Genomic DNA, 21823 nt, shown 5'->3' with positions numbered 1-21823 from the left:
TTTTGACATTTGACATCATGAGAGAGAGGGTGATAGACAGAGACAGTGAGGGAAAGGTTTGTCTTTTTAGGTCTGCGTTTTCTTTGTTTTGCCAACAATACAGTTATATCTCAGCCACACACACACACACACACACACACACACACACACACACACACACACCAGCCACTCTATGAATAATTTAACCCTTCGATCCAGAGTCAATCACTGGGGCATGCTTTAGGAAATGTATTTATCATGTGAGCCTTGATCATTTTTATAAATTATTATTTTGTATTGAGTTAAATTTGTACATACTGAATGCTTCAAATTATGTGCTATATGGACACCATATACAAAAATAAAAATATTATATCTAGGCTCTCTTTCCCTCTCCGTCTCTGTCTCTCTCCCTCTGTCTTGCCTCTTCCTCTGTCTCTCCGTCTCTCCGTCTCTCGGTCTCTCCCTCTGTGTCTGTGTCTCCCTCTGTCTCTCCCTCTGTCTCTCCGCCTCTGTCTCTGTCTCTCTCTCTCCCCCTGTCTCTCCCTCTGTCTCTCCGCCTCTCCCTCTGTCTCTCTCTCTCCCTCTGTCTCTGTCTATCCCTCTCTCCCTCTGTCTCTGTCTATCCCTGTCTCTCTCTGTCTCTCCCTCTGTCTCTCCCACTGTCTCTCTCCCTGTCTCTCCCTCTCCCTCTGTCTTTCTCTCTCCCTCTGTCTCTCTCTCTCCTGCTGTCTCTCCCTCTGTCTCTGTCTCTCTCTCTCTCCCTGTCTCTCCCTCTCTCTGTCTCTCTCTGTCTCTCCCTCTGTCTCTCCCTCTCTCTGTCTCTCTCTCTCCCTCTGTCTCTCCCTCTCTCTGTCTCTCTCTCTCCCTCTGTCTCTCCCTCTGTCTCTGTCTCTCTCTCTCCTGCTGTCTCTCCCCCTGTCTCTCCCTCTCTCTCTCCCCCTGTCTCTCCCTCTGTCTCTCCCTCTGTCTCTCCCTCTGTCTCTCCCTCTGTCTCTCCCTCTGTCTCTCCCTCTGTCTCTCCCTCTGTCTCTGTCTCTCTCTCTCCCTCTGTCTCTGTCTCTCTCTCTCCCTCTGTCTCTGTCTCTCTCTCTCCTGCTGTCTCTCCCTCTCTCTCTCCCTCTGTCTCTGTCTCTCTCTCTCTCCCGCTGTCTCTCCCTCTTTCTCTCCCTCTGTCTCTGTCTCTCTCTCTCCCTCTGTCTCTCCCTCTGTCTCTCCCTCTGTCTCTGTCTCTCTCTCTCCCTCTGTCTCTGTCTCTCTCTCTCCCCCTGTCTCTCCCCCTGTCTCTCCTGCTGTCTCTGTCTCTGTCTCTCTCTCTCCTGCTGTCTCTCCCTCTGTCTCTCCCTCTGTCTCTCTCTCTCCCTCTGTCTCTGTCTCTCTCTCTCTCCCTGTCTCTCCCCCTGTCTCTGTCTCTGTCTCTCTCTCTCCTGCTGTCTCTCCCTCTGTCTCTGTCTCTCCCTCTGTCTCTCCCTCTCCCTCTGTCTCTCCCTCTGTCTCTGTCTCTCTCTCTCCTGCTGTCTCTCCCTCTGTCTCTCCCTCTGTCTCTGTCTCTGTCTCTCCCTCTGTCTCTGTCTCTCTCTCTCCCCCTGTCTCTCCCCCTCTCTCTCCCCCTGTCTCTCCCTCTCTCTCTCCCTCTGTCTCTCCTTCTCCATCTGTCTCTCCCTCTCCCTCTGTCTGTCTCTCTCTCCCTCTGTCTCTGTCTCTCTCTCCCTCTGTCTAAATCTCTCTCTCCCTCTGTCTCTCCCTCTGTCTCTCTCTCCCTCTCTTCTCTCCTGCTGCCTCTCCCCTGCCTCTCCCCTGCCTCTCCCCCTGTCTCTCCCCCTGTCTCTCCCCCTGTCTCTCCCCCTGTCTCGCCCTCTGTCTCTCTCTCCCTCTGTCTCTCTCTCTCCCTCTGTCTCTCCTTCTCCCTCTGTCTCTCTCTCTCCCTCTGTCTCTCCTTCTCCCTCTGTCTCTCCTTCTCCCTCTGTCTCTCCCTCTGTCTCTCTCTCCCTCTCTTCTCTCCTGCTGTCTCTCCTGCTGTCTCTCCCTGCCTCTCCCCCTGTCTCTCCCGCTGTCTCTCCCCCTGTCTCTCCCTCTGTCTCTCTCTCCCTCTGTCTCTCCCTCTCCCACTCCCTCTGTCTCTCCCACTCCCTCTGTCTGTCTCTCTCTCCCTCTGTCTCTCCCTCTGTCTCCCTCTGTCTCTCCCTCTGTCTCTCCCTCTGTCTCTCTCTCCCTCTCCTGCTGCCTCTCCCCTGCCTCTCCCCCTGCCTCTCCCCCTGTCTCTCCCCCTGTCTCTCCCCCTGTCTCTCCCCTGTCTCTCCCCTGTCTCTCCCCCTGTCTCTCCCCCTGTCTCTCCCCCTGTCTCTCCCCCTGTCTCTCCCCCTGTCTCTCCCCCTGTCTCGCCCCCTGTCTCGCCCTCTGTCTCTCTCTCTCCCTCTGTCTCTCCTTCTCCCTCTGTCTCTCCTTCTCCCTATGTCTCTCCCTCTCCCACTCCCTCTGTCTCTCTCTCTCCCTCTGTCTCTGTCTCTCTCTCCCTCTGTCTAAGTCTCTCTCTCCCTCTGTCTCTCCCTCTGTCTCTCCCTCTGTCTCTCTCTCCCTCTCTTCTCTCCTGCTGTCTCTCCCCTGCTGTCTCTCCCTGCCTCTCCCCCTGCCTCTCCCCCTGCCTCTCCCCCTGTCTCTCCCCCTGTCTCTCCCCCTGTCTCTCCCCCTGTCTCTCCCCTGTCTCTCCCCCTCTCTCTCCCTCTGTCTCTCCCTCTGTCTCTCCCTCCCTCTGTCTCCCTCTGTCTCTCTCTCCCTCTCTTCTCTCCCCCTGTCTCTCCCGCTGTCTCTCCCCCGGCCTCTCCCCCTGTCTCTCCTCCTGTCTCTCTCTCCCTCTGTCTCTCCCTCTCCCACTCCCTCTGTCTCTCCCACTCCCTCTGTCTCTGTCTCTCTCTCCCACTGTCTCTCCCTCTGTCTCTCCCCCGGTCTCTCCCTCTGTCTCTCTCTCTCCCTCTGTCTCTCCCTCTGTCTTTCCCTCTGTCTCTCCCTCTGTCTCTCCCTCTCCCTCTCCCTCTGTCTCTCTCTCTACTGATCTACAGTGGAGGATTATTCACGGGGCTATCGCTAAAACATAAGTGTCGCACCTTGATGCATCAGTGGGGAGGACGTGTCTGTTCTGTAGGGAGGAGAAGACAGTGATGCATCTGTATTTATCTTCCTCCAGGCTGGTAGTGTTGTTTTCTGTCCTGGGTGGGTGGTATACAGGCCTAGGGTAGGGGTTGACTGTGAAGCTATATGTTGGAGGGCCGAGGTATACCATAGCCAACAGGCAAAGGGACTGCCTAGTTAACTACCTGTTGGTGCAGGCCAAAATGTCCATGTGTCCCAACGCTAAGCTCTATGCATACTAATTATGACTGAGACTATGGTTCCTCTCTGTACTGTCAACCCTGTGTGTGTAAAGTCACTGTGAACTCTATGGTTAATGTATAATGTATTTACCAGGCCACATGGTTATGTTGGATGTTTTTCAGACTGCTCGGTCTCTGACAATAAAAACAGACACATTTCTATTTCAATGTGTGTAAAGAGAGAAGCAGATCCAGGGATTCTCCAGGCTTCCTGCCCTTCTAGTTCTCCTCCAGTCTGTCTGACTAGAAGCCCACAGAGCAGACAAGGATACCTCTAATCTTAATACCTACTGGTCGCTTGTTTTGTGTTTAGCCATGACTGTGACATTTTACACTCTGCTTCCCTGTTGTGTGTTTTAGAAATGGTATAATATCTTTAATAATACTTATTATCCTGCCTTCCTGGCGTGTGCATGCGTGCAGGCTTATCCATCCTCCTTGCCAAGTGTGTATCAGAGAAAATGTATACCGGTGTTATTATTACTTGTTGAGTTGGTAATCCTCTCTTAACTTTCTTGTGCTGAATGACTCTCTATGCAAATCAAATGTTATTTGTCACATAAGTGTAGACTTTACCATGAAATGCTTACTTACAAACCCTTTCCCAACAATACAGTTAACAAGTAAGACAAATAGCAAATAGATAAAAAGAAAATACTAACACAATAAAATAACAATATGAGGTAGTTGGGGTGATTGATTGAGGTCATATGTACATGTAGGTAGGGGTGAAAAGCAGTAAGTGTGTGTTAGTGGGTCTGTACTGACCTCTGTCTCTGTCCTCTCTCCTAGCTGCATAACCTGAGCAGTCTGGACCTGCGGCACATCTCCGAGCTCAACAACGAGACCGTGATGGAGGTGGTCCGGAAGTGTAGGAACCTCAGCTCCCTCAACCTCTGTCTCAACTGGAGCATCAACGACAGGTACACACACACACACACACACCTTCATCTCAAACTAATATTTTATGAGTTTGGCCCATAGGGCTTACATACTGTAGCTCAGATGTGCACGTTCATATTTCTCTATGTGTGTGTGTGTGTGTGTGTGTGTGTTCCTGGAATCATAGCCATTTTCCTGTAGTGAAGCCAGTATATCCTCTATGCTCCTATATTATGAATGTGATGGTGGGTGTAATTGCTGTTGCGAGTTTTTCATCTCTAGGCCTCTGGTTCTGTGTTGATGATGGTTGCTGTGTTGCACTGATGTGTTACTGTGTAGGAGGCTATTTGTCAATCACTGGCAATTGCTTACTCTAACAGTACGTACCCACTGAACATGTTAGGGGGCGATGAAACAACTGAACCCATTCATTTTCAATGGAGAGATGTCAAGTGGGCGGGGGGACCATCAGGCAGTGCGAGCATGGGTGATGGAGCATAAACAGGGCGGGACCAAAGAAACGGGGAAAGCTGAACTTTATGCAAATACTCAGCGATAACAGATTGAAGCTCACTATAGCTTCCAGCCGCTACTGGATTGGCTGCTGGTACGTAGCACTACCTTGCCTGCTTGCTAGCATCCACATAAGGACCGTATGTCACTTCTCTTGCGCTACAGGTATTGACATTCATTACCCTAGTTTCTACACAGTCAAGTCTCGGGGGCTGGAGGAGAGTAGAGGAGGTGAAAAAAGGGGTGATGACTTCAATAAATGGAAACTCAACTCTGACATGGTATGGGATTTCTGTGTTATGACACGTTTGATGCATTGTGGGACTGAGTTAAGCCAATTGGCTCTTTCCCAGTTCTAGACCAGACGGGCACGCACACACACAAGCACACACAGATTTTGTTCCATGGCATATTTGACATTTTCTGTGATGGGGCTAGGAACGTTATTCACTCCCAGGGGTGGTTGGGAGAGAGGGAGAGAGGGAGGGGGAGAGAAAAGGTTCTGGCAGATTTTTCTCATTGGCGCTTCCATTTCTCTGGAATGATGGACATACTCAAATAACCTGCTGGCTGGATTCATGGATCACATCCCAAAGGAGGGAAAATGTGAAATCTTATTTTCCTTTTAGGAGGAAGTGGGAGTTACCGTAGGGAGAGAGGGGGGAAAACAAACCTCTTTAGAGGCATGGCTTGGTGGCTTGAGTAAACCAGCTCTTGTTTTATTAATATTTCTCTTTTTAATATATTGTTTTCTATCTGTTTTATGTATTGATGTATGGCTCTGGCAGTAGCCTACCTGACTTGAGGTATAGCAGGAATCTTTTGGAGTGTTAACACACTATTGAATGTACTATGCAGCCTAGATACAATGGCTCCAGCCTTCTCAGTTTCTCAGCTCCTTACCAGGTTATACATTTAGGAATTTGCAGGCGATGTGGTTGGACTTGGAGGGGTATGGTGTTATAGGATACTCCGCCAATAAAGAAACATGACGTTTGCCAGATTCCTCAGAGGGGCAGCGATACGTTACCGTCCTTCTCTCACACACACACACACACACACACACACACACACACACACACACACACACACACACACACACACACCGGGCCTTTGCCCTATAATGACCTAGTGTTGGTGGGACTGGGTGGCGAGGTGTGTGTACAGGATTGTTGGGGCTACGGCTGGGGAGGACCGAGTGAGTTAGGGGAGAGAAAATAAGGGATACTGGGCAAGAGGGGAGAGTTTACCACCTTGATTTCCCCAGTTGCAAGGTGAATAAATCCTAGGCTGTATGACTGTATACCAGGCTGTATATCAGCTGTACTGTATTACCTTCTGGCCTCTATCTGCTGCTGAGTGCCCAAGGGCCCAGAGAGCAAATCAAATTGATAATCTGGTTTACTGTTATGAAATGTCACATATCTCAGAGAGATAGGGTGTCGGTTTGAGAATGAGATTACCTCTATTGGTGTGTTCCTCTCCTGGACAGGCCTAGTTTAGCATGTCAGAATGTAAGGCTGCAGTGTGGGAGGGAGGGAGGGAGGGAGAGAGAGAGAAAGAAAGAAAGAGCCTACATACTTACTCACGTGGCCGACGTGAGCAAGTCATTTAAGCGTGTTAACCCTCACAAGGCTGCCAGCCCAGACGGCATCCCAAGCCGCGTCCACAAAGCATGTGCAGACCAGCTGGCTGTAGTGTTGACGGACATATTGTCCCCACTTGCTTCAAGATGTCTACCATTGTTCCTGTACTCAAGAAAGCGAAGGTAACTGAACTAAATGACTATCACCAAGTAGCACACACTTCTGTCATCATGAAGTGCTTTGAGAGGATAGTTAAGGATCATATCTCCTCTACCTTATCTGACACCCTAGACCCACTACAATTAGCATACCGGCCAAACAGATCTACGGACGACGCAATTGCCATTGCACTGCCCACTGCCCTATCCCACCTGGACTAGAGAAATGCCTATGTGAGAATGCTGTTCATCGACTACAGCTCAGCTTTCCACACTATAGTACCAACACTATACACCACTATGTATGGACAGTGTATGCATTGAAAAGGTGTGTACTGCAGTAGTTATATAGGATGAGCCATGACTAGAATACAGTCTATACATATAAAGTGGGTAAAACAGTATGTAAACAATATTAAAGTGACCAGTGTTCAATTACTCTATGTAGTCTACAAAACAATTGGAACACCTGCTCTTTCCATGACATAGACTGACCCAGTGAATCCAGGTGAAAGCTATGATCCCATATTGATGTCACTTGTTAAATCCACTTCAATCAGTGTAGATGAAGGGGAGGAGACAGGTTAAAGAAGGATTTTTAAGCCTTGAGACAATTGAGACATGGATTGTGTATGTGTGCCATTCAGAGGGTGAATGGGCAAGACAAAAGATTGAAGTGCCTTTGAACAGGGTATGGTAGTAGGTGACGGGCGCACCGGTTTGTGTGTGTCAAGAACGGCAATGCTGCTGGGTTTTTCATGCTCAACAGTTTCCCGTGTATCAAGAATGGTCCACCACCCAAAGGACATCCAGCCAACTTGACACAACTGTGGGCCAGCATCCCTGTGGAATGCTTTAGACACCTTATAGATTCCATGCCCCGATGAATTGAGTCTGTTGTCAATATTAGGAAGGTGTTCCTAATGTTTTGTATGCTCAAAGTCGCTTAGGTCACTCGTTTTGCCCAGTCTAACGTTCAATCGAACAGTAACTGAATGCATCGATGCCTGTCTGCCTGCTTTATCTAGCAAGCCCCGGCCACGTTACTGACTGTCTGTAGGAGCGATCCATTTTCGTGAACTGGGTGGTGTATCTAGTAAACTGGCCATATTTTTACTTTTTTGATTATGTGTGTATTGCTAGAAACACAAGCATTTCACTGTACCTGTGATAACATCTGCAAATCTGTGTACACGACCAATACATTTTGATTTGATGCGAGCCTGCGGCAGGGGATGACAGAGAGATAGTTAGGGGAGAGATGCAAGGCAAGAGGGGAGAGTTTACCACCTTGATTTCCCCAGTTGCAAGGTGAATAAATCCTAGGCTGTATGACTGTATACCAGGCTGTATATCAGCTGTACTGTATTACCTTCTGGCCTCTATCTGCTGCTGAGTGCCCAAGGGCCCAGAAAGCAAATCAAATTGATAATCTGGTTTACTGTTATGAAATGTCACATATCTCAGAGAGGTGAGAGAGAGAGATTGTGTTAGGGTGTCTGTTTGAGAATGAGATTACCTCTATGGGTGTGTTCCTCTTCTGGACAGGCCTAGTTTAGCATGTCAGAATATAATGCTGCAGAGTAAGAGAGAGAGAGCGAGAGGAAGAGAGCCACAGAGAGAGAGACAAAGAGGGAGAGAGAGAACCGGCAATATGATTCAGGATCAGCCATGGGATCCGCCAAAACGAGTAGGTTCCCCTAAACACGCACACTCGAGCCGCACACATGCATGCACATGTACACACGCACTCTATGAAAGCCCCACTACCAATCAGCCATCCAGCAGAAACAGTTTCCACCATTGCCTCCCCTCTTACCAGTTTACCTTCCTGCTGCTAGATTACCACTGTGGTATTTGGGGGCTTGACCTCGCACATTATGTGTTAGACGAGGTGTGTGTGTGTGTGTGTGTGGAGGTAAACAGGTGTAAAATGACCCCTTATTTCCTGGTGTAATTTCCCCCTGATGGGGACATCCGATAGATAGAACCCAGGAGGAGGTTGTGTATGTGTGTGATTAAATGAAGTGTCATCAAAAATACAGGACACGGGGAGGTAAAATACCCTGGCAATTTATCCCCCTTTCACCACCTAGCTTTAGGAAACCATTGTGCCTGAACACTCGACCAATGCCTGTCTGACTGGGACAACAGGAGGTCCTTATTTGGTCATCTTCATTTCCTGAGAATGGTATAACATTTCATGTGATGACCCAGAGCAGGTAAACACTGGCAGCCATCTCAGCATGTCAGTAATGTTACACAGAGAGGAAGAGAGATACGAGTCAAATAGAAGATGTTGTCACAAAGAAACAAAGGGATAGCAGTCAGAGGAGAGAGAAAGTGTGTTTAACATGACTCACTTCCACCTCCCCAAAAGTCACATTTGATTATTTTTTTTTTTCTTTAAGTGTTTTATAACAAATATAAACATTACTTAAATCCAAACCATCTCCTCCTCTCTAGGATAGTAAAAAGCGGTCAGTAAAACTACAATACTAGTCGCTATGGACACTTGGATAAATCAGCATGTCTTAGCATTAACCCTGCCTGTGTTAGTTTCAAGTTTTATTAGTCGTATGTACAGGATACACATGGTATACACCGTCCAATGTAATGCTTACTTGCAGGTTCTTTCTCGGCAATGCAACAACAATAAGAAATAATAAAATATAAGAATACGAACATAAAGTAAATGGATCCGTAGAATAGAATAAACATTTAATTATAATACGTGAAGGCACAATTTATAGTCCAATATTTACACGTGTATCAGGGAATGGGGGATGTGGGGCAAGTGTTTAAATAGTTCAGTAATAATAAGACTCTGATAGCAGCAGTTGTGATATGTGTGTAGCATGAAGGTATATACAGGTAACTACCAAAATAAAGGAAACACCAACATAAAGTGTCTTAATAGGGCGTTGGGCCGGAATGAGCCAGAACAGCTTTAATGCACCTTGGCATAGATGTCTAGAACTCTATTGGAGGGATGCATCACTATTCTTCCACGATAATTTCCATAATTTGGTGTTTTGTTGATGGTTGCGTGAAACGTTGTCTCAGGCGCCGCTCCAGAATCTCCCATAAGTTTAAATTGGGTTGAGATCTGGTGACTGAGAAGGCCATGGCATATGGTTTACATCGTTTTCATAAAACCATCCAGTGACCACTCGTGCCCTGTGGATGGGGGCATTGTCATCGTATGGGGGCATACCTGTGGTAGCCAAAATAATGGCCTGCCCAGCATTTTTATACATGACCCTATCAATCAATCAATCAATTTTATTTTATATAGCCCTTCTTACATCAGCTAATATCTCGAAGTGCTGTACAGAAACCCAGCCTAAAACCCCAAACAGCTAGTAATGCAGGTGTAGAAGCACGGTGGCTAGGAAAAACTCCCTAGAAAGGCGAAAACCTAGGAAGAAACCTAGAGAGGAACCAGGCTATGAGGGGTGGCCAGTCCTCTTCTGGCTGTGCCGGGTGAAGATTATAACAGAACCATGCCAAGATGTTCAAAAATGTTCATAAGTGACAAGCATGGTCAAATAATAATCAGGAATAAATCTCAGTTGGCTTTTCATAGCCGATCATTAAGAGTTGAAAACAGCAGGTCTGGGACAGGTAGGGGTTCCATAACCGCAGGCAGAACAGTTGAAACTGGAATAGCAGCAAGGCCAGGCGGACTGGGGACAGCAAGGAGTCACCACGGCCGGTAGTCCCGACGTATGGTCCTAGGGCTCAGGTCTCTCAGTTGGCTTTTCATAGCCGATCATTAAGAGTTGAAAACAGCAGGTCTGGGACAGGTAGGGGTTTCGTAACCGCAGGCAGAACAGTTGAAACTGGAATAGCAGCAAGGCCAGGCGGACTGGGGACAGCAAGGTGTCATCATGCCCGGTAGTCCTGACGTATGGTCCTAGGGCTCAGGTTCTCAGAGAGAAAGAGAGAACGAGAGAATTAGAGAGAGCATACTTAAATTCACACAGGACACTGGATAAGACAGGAGAAGTACTCCAGGTATAACCAACTAACCCCAGCCCCCCGACACATAAACTACTGCAGCATAAATACTGGAGGCTGAGACAGGAGCGGTCCGGAGACACTGTGGCCCCATCCGAAGAAACCCCGGACAGGGCCAAACAGGAAGGATATAACCCCACCCACTCTGCCAAAGCACAGCCCCCGCACCACTAGAGGGATATCCTCAACCACCAACTTACAATCCTGAGACAAGGCCGAGTATAGCCCACAGAGGTCTCCACCACAGCACAAACCAAGGGGGCGCCAACCCAGACAGGAAGATCACGTCAGTAACTCAACCCACTCAAGTGACGCACCCCTCCCAGGGACGGCATGAAAGAGCACCAGCAAGCCAGTGACTCAGCCCCTGCAACAGGGTTAGAGGCAGAGAACCCCAGTGGAGAGGGGAACTGGCCTGGCAGAGACAGCAAGGGCTGTTCGTTGCTCCAGAGCCTTTCCGTTCACCTTCACACTCCTGGGCCAGACTACACTCAATCATATGACCTACTGAAGAGATAAGTCTTCAGTAAAGACTTAAAGGTTGAGACCGAGTCTGCGTCTCTCACATGGGTAGGCAGACTGTTCCATAAAAATGGAGATCTATAGGAGAAAGCCCTGCCTCCCGCTGTTTGCTTAGAAATTCTAGGGACAATTAGGAGGCCTGCGTCTTGTGACCGTAGCGTACGTATTGGTAAGTACGGCAGGACCAACTCGGAAAGATAGGTAGGAGCAAGCCCATGTAACGCTTTATAGGTTAACAGTAAAACCTTGAAATCAGCCCTTGCCTTAACAGGAAGCCAGTGTAGGGAAGCTAGCACTGGAGTAATATGATCAAATTTCTTGGTTCTAGTCAGGATTCTAGCAGCCGTATTAGCACTAACTGAAGTTTATTTAGTGCTTTATCCGGGTAGCCGGAAAATAGAGCATTGCAGTAGTCTAACCTAGAAGTAACAAATGCATGGATTAATTTTTCTGCATCATTTTTGGACAGAAAATTTCTGATTTTTGCAATGTTACGTAGATGGAAAAAAAGCTGTCCTTGAAACAGTCTTGATATGTTCGTCAAAAGAGAGATCAGGGTCAAGAGTAACGCTCGAGGTCCTTCACAGTTTTATTTGAGACGACTTTACAACCATCAAGATGAATTGTCAGATTTAACAGAAGATCTCTTTGTTTCTTGGGACCTAGAACAAGCATCTCTGTTTTGTCCGAGTTTAAAAGTAAAAAGTTTTCAGCCATCCACTTCCTTATGTCTGAAACACAGGCTTCTAGCGAGGGCAATTTTGGGGCTTCACCATGTTTCATTGAAATGTACAGCTGTGTGTCATCCGCATAGCAGTGAAAGTTAACATTATGTTTTCGAATAACATCCCCAAGAGGTAAAATATATAGTGAAAACAATAGTGGTCCTAAAACGGAACCTTGAGGAACACCCGAAATGTACAGTTGATTTGTCGGAGGACAGACCATTCACAGAGACAAACTGATATCTTTCCGACAGGTAAGATCTAAACCAGGCCAGAACTTGTCCGTGTAGACCAATTTGGGTTTCCAGTCTCTCCAAAAGAATGTGGTGATCGATGGTGTCAAAGGCAGCACTAAGGTCTAGTAGCACGAGGACAGATGCAGAGCCTCGGTCTGACGCCATTAAAAGGTCATTTACCACCTTCACAAGTGCAGTCTCAGTGCTATGATGGGGTCTAAAACCAGACTGAAGCATTTCGTATACATTGTTTGTCTTCAGAAAGGCAGTGAGTTGCTGCGCAACAGCTTTTTCTAAAATTTTTGAGAGGAATGGAAGATTCGATATAGGCCGATAGTTTTTATATTTTCCGGGTCAAGGTTTGGCTTTTTCAAGAGAGGCTTTATCACTGCCACTTTTAGTGAGTTTGGTACACATCCGGTGGATAGAGAGCTGTTTATTATGTTCAACATAGGAGGGCCAAGCACAGGAAGCAGCTCCTTCAGCAGTTTAGTAGGAATAGGATCCAGTATGCAGCTTGAAGGTTTAGAGGCCATGATTATTTTCATCATTGTGTCAAGAGATATAGTACTAAAACACTTAAGTGTCTCTCCCGATCCCAGGCCCTCGCAGAGTCTGTGCAGATCCAGGACAGCTAAGCCCTGGAGGAATACGCAGATTCAAAGAGGAGTCCGTAATTTGCTTTCTAATGGTCATTATCTTTTCCTCAAAGAAGTTCATGAATTTATTACTGCTGAAGTGAAAGCCATCCTCTCTTGGGGAATGCTGCTTTTTAGTTAGCTTTGCAACAGTATCAAAAAGAAATTTTGGATTATTCTTATTTTCCTCGATTAAGTTGGAAAAGTAGGATGATCGAGCAGCAGTGAGGGCTCTTCGGTACTGCACGGTACTGTCTTTCCAAGCTAGTCGGAAGACTTCCAGTTTGGTGTGGCGCCATTTCCGTTCCAATTTCCTGGAAGCTTGCTTCAAAGCTCGGGTATTTTCTGTATACCAGGGAGCTAGTTTCTTATGACAAATGTTTTTCGTTTTTAGGGGTGCAACTGCATCTAGGGTATTGCGCAAGGTTAAATTGAGTTCCTCAGTTAAGTGGTTAACTGATTTTTGTCCTCTGACGTCCTTGGGTAGGCAGAAGGAGTCTGGAAGGGCATCAAGGAATTTTTGTGTTGTCTGAGAATTTATAGCACGACTTTTGATGCTCCTTGGTTGGGGTCTGAGCAGATTATTTGTTGCGATTGCAAACGTAATAAAATGGTGGTCCGATAGTCCAGGATTTTGTGGAAAAACATTAAGATCTACAACATTTATTCCATGGGACAAAACTAGGTCCAGAGTATGACTGTGGCAGTGAGTAGGTCCAGAGACATGTTGGACAAAACCCACTGAGTCGATGATGGCTCCGAAAGACTTTTGGAGTGGGTCTGTGGACTTCTCCATGTGAATATTAAAATCACCAAAAATTAGAATATGATCTGCTATGACTACAAGGTCTGATAGGAATTCAGGAAACTCAGAGAGGAACGCTGTATATGGCCCAGGAGGCCTGTAAACAGTAGCTATAAAAAGTGATTGAGTAGGCTGCATAGATTTCATGACTAGAAGCTCAAAAGATGAAAACGCCATTTTTTTTTGTAAATTGAAATTTGCTATCGTAAATGTTAGCAACACCTCCGCCCTTGCGGGATGCACGGGAATATGGTCACTAGTGTAACCAGGAGGTGAGGCCTCATTTAACACAGCAAATTCATCAGGCTTAAGCCATGTTTCAGTCAGGCCAATCACATCAAGATTATGATCAGTGATTAGTTCATTGACTATGACTGCCTTTGAAGTGAGGGATCTAACATTAAGTAACCCTATTTTGAGATGTGAGGTATCACGATCTCTTTCAATAATGGCAGGAATGGAGGAGGTCTTTATCCTAATAAGATTGCTAGGGTGAACACCGCCATGTTTAGTTTTGCCCAACCTAGGTCGAGGCACAGACACAGTCTCAATGGGTATGGCTGAGCTGACTACACTGACTATGCTATTGGCAGACTCCACTAAGCTGGCAGGTTGGCTAACAGCCTGCTGCCTGGCCTGCACCCTATTTCACTGTGGGGCTAGAGGAGTTAGAGCCCTATCTATGTTGGTAGATAAGAGGAGAGCACCCCTCCAGCTAGGATGGAGTCCGTCACTCCTCAGCAGGTCAGGCTTGGTCCTGTTTGTGGGTGAGTCCCAGAAAGAGGGCCAATTATCCACAAATGTTATCTTTTGGGAGGGGCAGAAAACAGTTTTCAACCAGCGATTGAGTGCTGAGACTCTGCTGTAGAGCTCGTCACTTCCCCTAACTGGGAGGGGGCCAGAGACAATTACTCGATGCCGACACATCTTTCTAGCTAATTTACACACTGAAGCTATGTTGCACTTGGTGACCTCTGACTGTTTCATCCTAACATCGTTGGTGCCGACGTGGATAACAATATCTCTATACTCTCTACACTCGCCAGTTTTAGCTTTAGCCAGCACCATCTTTAGATTAGCCTTAACGTCGGTAGCCCTGCCCCCTGGTAAACAGTGTATGATCGCTGGGTGATTCGTTTTAAGTCTAATACTGCGGGTAATGGAGTCGCCAATGACTAGGGTTTTCAATTTGTCAGAGCTAATGGTGGGAGCCTTCGGCGTCTCAGACCCCGTAACGGGAGGAGTAGAGACAAGAGAAGACTCAGACTCAGACTCCGACTCGCTACATAATGGGAAAACCGGTTGAAGGTTTCTGTCGGCTGAATGAGCGACACCGGTTGAGCATTCCAACAGTATTTCCCTCCAGAAGCCATGAGAAAGTTGTCCGGCTGCGGGGACTGTGCGGGGGATTTATACTAACGTTACTGTCTGTACTTACTGGTGGCACAGACGCTGTTTCTTCCTTTCCTACACTGAAATTACCCTTGCCTAACGATTGCGTCTGAAGCTGGGCTTGTAGCACAGCTATTCTCGCCGTAAGGCGATCGTTCTCCTGTATATTATGAGTACAGCGACTGCAATTAGAAGACATCATGTTAATGTTACTACTTAGCTTCGGCTGTTGAAGATGTTGACGAACCATGTCCAGATAAAGCGTCCGGAGTGAAAAAAGTTGAATAAGGGAAAAAAGTTGCGATGGAAAAATGGAAAATAAAGTAAAATTGGCAGCTAAAACGCACAGGAAAATGACTCTTCTGTCTCGGGATAAAACGTCCGGGGTGAAAAAGTTTAACGAAAAAAGATGAGTGAGGACAAAACTAAAAAGTTGGTAAATTTGTTGAACACAGAGATTGATTAAACGTTTATTGAAAGTAAAACGTGAATAGTTTGGCAGGTAGCCAAGTAGCAACAAACAGCACAGCAGCACGGAGACAATGTGGGCATGATGAAATGTTAATTGCTTAATTAACTGTGTGTGTAAGGTAGTGTGTACACTTATTACTATGGGACTTTTAATGGGGCACCAGTCCAGTTATTGTATAAAATGATCTTCTAAGATGACCTGATTTACGAGTTATTTTAGTAATAACTCTATAAGACTACAATTAGAATAATAGTAACACATTACTTAATATGAAGGTAGGAATTCTTTGAGAATCAATTAGAGTTCTTTACCAGAATAACAAGACAAACACAATTGATTTATACAATCAACATTTAATAACGCTCATCAACCTATTTACAAACAATGAGAATGATAATGAATTAGGAAATAGAATGAACTATAAGAAGTGAAGACCTGGAGATCCTGAACATGAAATGATCTTATACTCTGTCTGTGATCGGAGTTGGTTGTGGCTTCTTGATTGTTCAGGCCGCATGGAGGAGAACCAATTCTTTGATGCCTTCCACAATGTTGGCCAGTCTTACGATGCTCTCTTGCCTGACTTGCATCCTAGCCTCAGTCTCGTTCATATCACCTCCCCTTTCCCTGTATTCTTTGGACCAACATTTCTGGTCCCTATTACGTTTCCTCTTATGGAAACGTCTAGAGGGACGTGAAGGTTGGCCCGAAGAAGTAGGGGGAACAATGCTGGAACGAGGCTGGAATGATGTTGTATTTTGTTGGTCTTTAGTTTGGGGAAGCTGTGTAGAGTTATTGTCGAACTCGGGTACCAATAGGTTTTGACCCCGTTCGTGTTCTGTTAGGTCGTCCCGTCGTATTTGAACTTGTCTGCGGATTTCAGTAATGGGCATGAAAGGCTCAACTTTAAGCATACTAAACATTTTGAGTAATGGGATGAACAACTCTTTGAACTCTTCCTTCTTTTCTCCACCATTTGCAAAGAATTGACGCCTTAATCTGTGGTAATTATGTGGGGGCTCATGCTCAGCCTGTGAGATTTTGGCAGCCTCGATATAATTAACCAAATCCTTTGATTTGTCATGCAGAGCTGAGTACCCAAAAGTTAGGGCTCGGCATCGCAAGTCAAAATTCGGAGCAACATCAGGGTTTTGTCTATCAATAAAAACATGAACTGTCCTACCAGTGGTGGTTCTGAGAAGGTATACTTTCTCATCGTCTGAGATTTGTGGCAGAAAATGCAGAGAATGGTTGAGATCTTTCAAGTATGACTTAGTGTTTGAGCCTTCATGATTTGACGGGTCAAAATGTTCAATGTCTTTCACAAGCTTTCTGGCTTGGTTGAGTGTTTCAGTAGGCCTAGGTGTCAATCACAGGAGGTTGGTGGCACCTTAATTGGGGAGGACGGGCTTGTGGTAGTGGCTGGAGCGGAGTCAGTGGAATGGTATCAAATACATCAAACACATGGTTTCCAGGTGTTTGATGCCATTCCATTCTGGAAGTTATTATGAGCCGTTCTCCCCTCAGCAGCCTCCACTGGTGTCAATTTGGTCTCCTATTGTCTCCGGCTGTGCTTTTGCTTTCTCAGCCAGGTGGGGGATGTTACCGGAAGTGACAGTATGCTCCTTTTCTGGAGCTGGGCCAAGGGTTTGGGACTGGGAGGGTGCCTTAGGTGTCAAACGATTTCGTATTAACACTGGAATGATAGATGTGCAAAAGATGATGTGCAAATAGAGATACTGGGGTGCAAATGAGCAAAATAAATAACAATATGGGGATGAGGTAGTTGGGTGGGCTAATTTCAGAATGGCTGTGTACAGGTGCAGTGATCGGTAAGCTGCTCTGACAACTGACGCTTAAAATTAGTGAGGGAGATAAGAGTCTCCAGCTTCAGAGATTTTTGCAGTTCGTTGCAGTCATTGGCAGCAGAGAACTGGAAGGAATGGCGGCCAAAGGAGGTGTTGGCTTTGGGGATGACCAGTGAGATATACCTGCTGGATCGCAGACTACGGACTACTCTCTATCCTGGCGTTGGCCAGGTGTGGGAAGTTAGAGGGCATTGGCTTGGTCAACCCAAAGGATTCTGCTCCACAGTCTGGGCCCTGGTTTACCTCTTTCAACTTTTCTAGCTGATTAGAGACTTGGGACAGGTCTGATCTGTAGGTTAACTATTGAGCTTTTATTTCTTCCATTTCTGAACACATGGCTTGGGACTGTTCTTATTTCATTTGTTGTTGTTGTTGTTATTATGTTTTTATTATTTTATTTTTCTCCCCAATTTCGTGGTATCCAATTGGTAGTTAGTCTTGTCCCATCGCTGCAACTCCCGCTATAGACTCGGGAGAGGCGAAGGTCGAGAGCCGTGCGTCCTCCGAAACACAACCCAGCTGAGCCGCACTGCTTCTTGACACAGTGCCCGCTTAACGTGGAAGCCAGCCGCACCAATGTGTCGGAGGAAACACTGTACACCTGGCGACCGTGTCAGCGTGCACTGCGCCCGGCCCGCCACAGGGGTCACTAGTGCGCGATGGGACAAGAACATCCCTGCTGGCCAAATCCTCCCCTAACCTGGACGATGCTGGGCCAATTGTGTGGGACTGTTCTTATTTGTCATTTTGTAATTGGCAAGTTTGAACATAGCTGCTAGGTCAGTTAAACTAGTGGAATCTAATTCCACAGACATAGCCTTATCGCCTTTTGAGTTTAACAATAGCTTAGATTTATGTAACATTTGGGACCACTGAGAGAAGATAACATCTCTGTGGTGTTATCCGGGGCCACATGGTGGGATACATTGCTGGTAGTCTCAGTCAGACTGTGAGAGGACTGGTTGAGAGTTTTGTTCTCAAAGTATTTTATTACTGCTAACACATATAGTTTAATTTCATTCAGAATTTGGTGGTTAAACATCAAAGCGCCTAATGCAATCATTAGCACAACATTCATGCCACCAGGGCCGATCAAGGCTCCAACTGGAAACAGTTGTTTGTTAGCCGTTGTGATCAATGTAGGTCAGATAATTCTGATGGTCTGATATGCTCAAAGTGCAAGTCTGTTAAAGAGTAATTCTATTTTAATGTGATATCCTAATCAACGTAATTCTACTCTATTTTCAATCCTATACTTTGTCAAATAACAATGTTAGATTGTATCCAATAATTGTGTTGAAATTTCGCAAATACCTTTGAGATCAGTCAAGCTTCTGACTGAGCTGTAGCACTTTGTCACACTTTTAGTGGTTACGAAGGTGTCCGTTTCAGAGCATTTTTACTCCTTATTGGAGGAAACTCATAATGTCAAATTATTCTAGCAAAGTATCTCTAAGATTCTCTTCACACAGGACGTCATAATGTAAGGTAGTGTGTACACTTATTACTATAGAATTATTAAATGGGCACCAGTCCAGTTATTGGACAAAATGATCTTCTAAGATGACCTGACTTATGAGTTATTTTGGTAATAACTCTATAAGACTACAATTAGAATAATAGTAATGCATTGATTAACATGAAGGTAGGAATTCTTTGAAAATCAATTGGAGTTCTTTACCAGAATAACAAGACAAACACAATTGATTTATACAATCAACATTTTATAACACTCATCAGTTGCAGAGGCTGTCTCTAATAGTCTTCTCTTTCTTCCCTTGAAGAAGGTTAGCTGAAGTGTATCGTTCAGGCTACACTAGCTCTTTATAGTCTTCTGTCTTCTTCTGGGAGTAAGTGTTTTTCTGAGCCTGTTTAGTGCATGGGTACTTCCGTCCCAATTTCTGTACTGGATTACAGGTACTATTCCCTAAAAGGTACTTTATCCCTAACTTATGAGTTACCAGTTCTGGCCATAAAAGGCAAAGGTCCAGGGCCTGTTGTCGGCCTGCTGGAGTTGGAGGTCCTTCTCCCTCCTTTGGGTCCAGAGTAAGACAGAGGGGAGTAGTACTTTTACAGTCCTGCTAGGTCACATGGTATCACCCCTAGCTGTCGAGAGCCATTCTTACGACCCATTGTCTTGGAAGTAGATAAAGTATTTTGAGGTGAGAACCTAAAGTTGGTTAAGGTCAGTTCAACATAATGTTCAGCATTGTTCAACATTTCACATTCAAACGACACATCGCTACATGTGTAAGCATTTGCTTTCATGATACTTTGTATCCCTCATATACTCAAGTGTTTCCATTATTTTGGCAGTTACCAGTATATGTGTGGGCGTGTGCGTGAATGAGTGCATGTTTGCTAAGGTGCAGAGTGTCAGTGCAGGTGATCAGTCAGGTGCAAGTGTTCAGCAGTCTTATGGCTTGTAGTTAGAAACTGTCTCTGAGCCTGTGGGTATCAGTAAGGGAGTGAACAGCTCCTTGATGATGCTTCAGGCCTTCCTCAGGCACTGTTTTGAGTAGGTTTCCTGGATGGGTGGGAGCACAGTCCCAGTGATGTACTAGGCTGTCTTCACCACCCTCTGGAGGGCCTTGCTGTCGAGCAATTCCTGTACCAGTCTGTGATACAACAGGTCAGGATGCTCTCGATGGAGTAGTGGTAGTATTTGGAGTTGTCCCGGGGTGGCATGCCGATTTTCTTCAGCCGCCTTAGGAAATAGAGATGCTGTTGCGCCCTCTTGACAAGGGTGGTGGTGTTTTGTTGGTCCATGTCAAGTCCTCTGTGATGTGAACGGTCAGGAACTGCTGACTCTCTGCTGCAGTCCCGGTTATGTGGATCAGGGCATGTTCCCTCCTCTGCTTCCTGAAGTCAACAATCAACTCCTTTGTTGACGTTGAGGAAGAGGTTGTTGTCCTGGCACCACAATTCCAGTTCACGTACCTCCTCCCTATAGGCTGACTTGTCGTTGTTGGTTATCAGGCCTACAACCTTGGTGTCGTCAGCAAACTTGATGATGGAGTTGGTGTCGTGCAAAGCCACACAGTCGTGGGTGAACAGGGAGTACAGCAGAGGGCTGAGGACACCCCCCTGTGTTAAGAGTCAGTGTGGAGGTGTTGTTGCCAATCCTCACAGCCTGCAATCTGCCCGTCAGGAAGTCCAGGATCCAGTTGCAGAGGATGGTTTCCAGACCCAGGGCTCTGAGCTTGGTGTCGAGCTTGGAGGGAACAATAGTGTTAAATGCTGAATTGTAGTCAATGAACAGCATTCTCACATAGGTGTTGCTCTTGTCCAGATGTGTTACGGCCGTGTGAATACCGATGGAAATGGCATCTTCAGTGGATCTGTTGGAGTGGTAGGCACATTGGAGTGGTATTTGCCTTTGTAGTACGTGGTAGTGTGTAGTCCTTGCCACATGCGTCGAGAGTCTGAGTTGTGGAACATCGATACAAGTTGGAGTCTGTATTGTCTTTTTGCATTCTTAATGGATTTGCGGAGCTGCTACCTGCTTGGCTTGTACGCGTCATACGCCACCTAGTCATCAGTGTTCGTTCTGCTGACATTGAATGCTGCAGTGCGGGCTCTCGGCATGGTACAGATTTCTCCGTACATCCAGGGTATTTGGTTGGAGTATGTCTGGATTTTTTATTGTGGGTACAACATCAACACATTTCCTAATGAAGCCTCTTACTGACGATGTATATTCCTCAATGTTGTTGGATGAGTCCTGGGTGGATGATGAATCTTTGAACATATTCCAATCAGTAATCTCGAAACAGTCCTGCAGCATTGAGTCTGCCTCCTCTGTCCAGTCCAGCGCCTCACTATTCTCTGTTAAACAGTACAGTTATGCAACAGTGTGTCTGTCTGTGTCAGGACCGCTAAAGTATCCAGTTATTTCATTCTGCCTGAAGTACTTGCACAGTTAATGTATTTATGTTGGCCTTTGAGTTTTCCTGGAGTTGATTTGGGTCCTCATGTGTTGAGTTGTGTCTGTGGGGTGTGTGTGTTTTGAGAGAGAGAATGCGTGGTAGGATGTGTATGTGGAGTGTGGATTTTGTGAGTGAGTGTGAGAGTAAGCGCACAACTGGTCAGCTCGCCTCTTGTCCACTTTGAAAGCAGGCACGTGGATTTACTTAGTCATTTTCTGGGGGTTGTTCAGTTGGTGTATAGTTGTTTACCACATCCCAAAGCCTCCCTATCTCCCTTTCAATCTTTCACTCTCACACCCTTCCCGACAGCTTCATTTAAACAACGAAATCAAAATAGGTTCACCCTCCTCTCTTTCTCTCCCTCTTTCCTCCCTCCTTTCTCCCGGCCAACATTCTCAGCATATCTCACGCACTTATGAGAATCACAAATCACCCTTCAAATTGCCTGTTATACATTTTTGTCTCCCCTCATATAAATCAAACAAGATGAGGGATGGCTTGGGGGCCCCTCTGACTTTTCCTCTACTTTTTCACACGTTTTTAATAAAATTGTGAATATCTGAGAGTCATTCTCCCAGAAAAGCATTACTCTCAGAGGGTGCATGGGCATATAGCGGCCTGTGGTTTTTAGGAATGGATGATTATGGGAAGATAAGGGAAGTTGACTGCCAATATGCAAAGTCTTGGGAATGTTGTGAACGGAAGTAAAATACAACACGACACAACA

At 46.1% G+C, this 21823-nt stretch overlaps 1 protein-coding gene across 1 annotated transcript in view; it reads left to right on the top strand.

The window, feature by feature from the left end:
- LOC121585124 (F-box/LRR-repeat protein 17) overlaps nt 1–21823 on the top strand; it is a 360813-nt gene that overhangs the window by 132190 nt on the left and 206800 nt on the right. The window contains 1 exon segment of the mRNA XM_041901487.2: nt 4140–4270. Coding sequence (XP_041757421.2) covers nt 4140–4270 — 131 coding nt within the window.

Source organism: Coregonus clupeaformis, unplaced genomic scaffold, assembly GCF_020615455.1.
Source record: "Coregonus clupeaformis isolate EN_2021a unplaced genomic scaffold, ASM2061545v1 scaf0011, whole genome shotgun sequence".
Lineage (NCBI taxonomy): Eukaryota > Metazoa > Chordata > Actinopteri > Salmoniformes > Salmonidae > Coregonus > Coregonus clupeaformis.
This window is presented reverse-complemented; position numbering and strand designations above follow the sequence as displayed.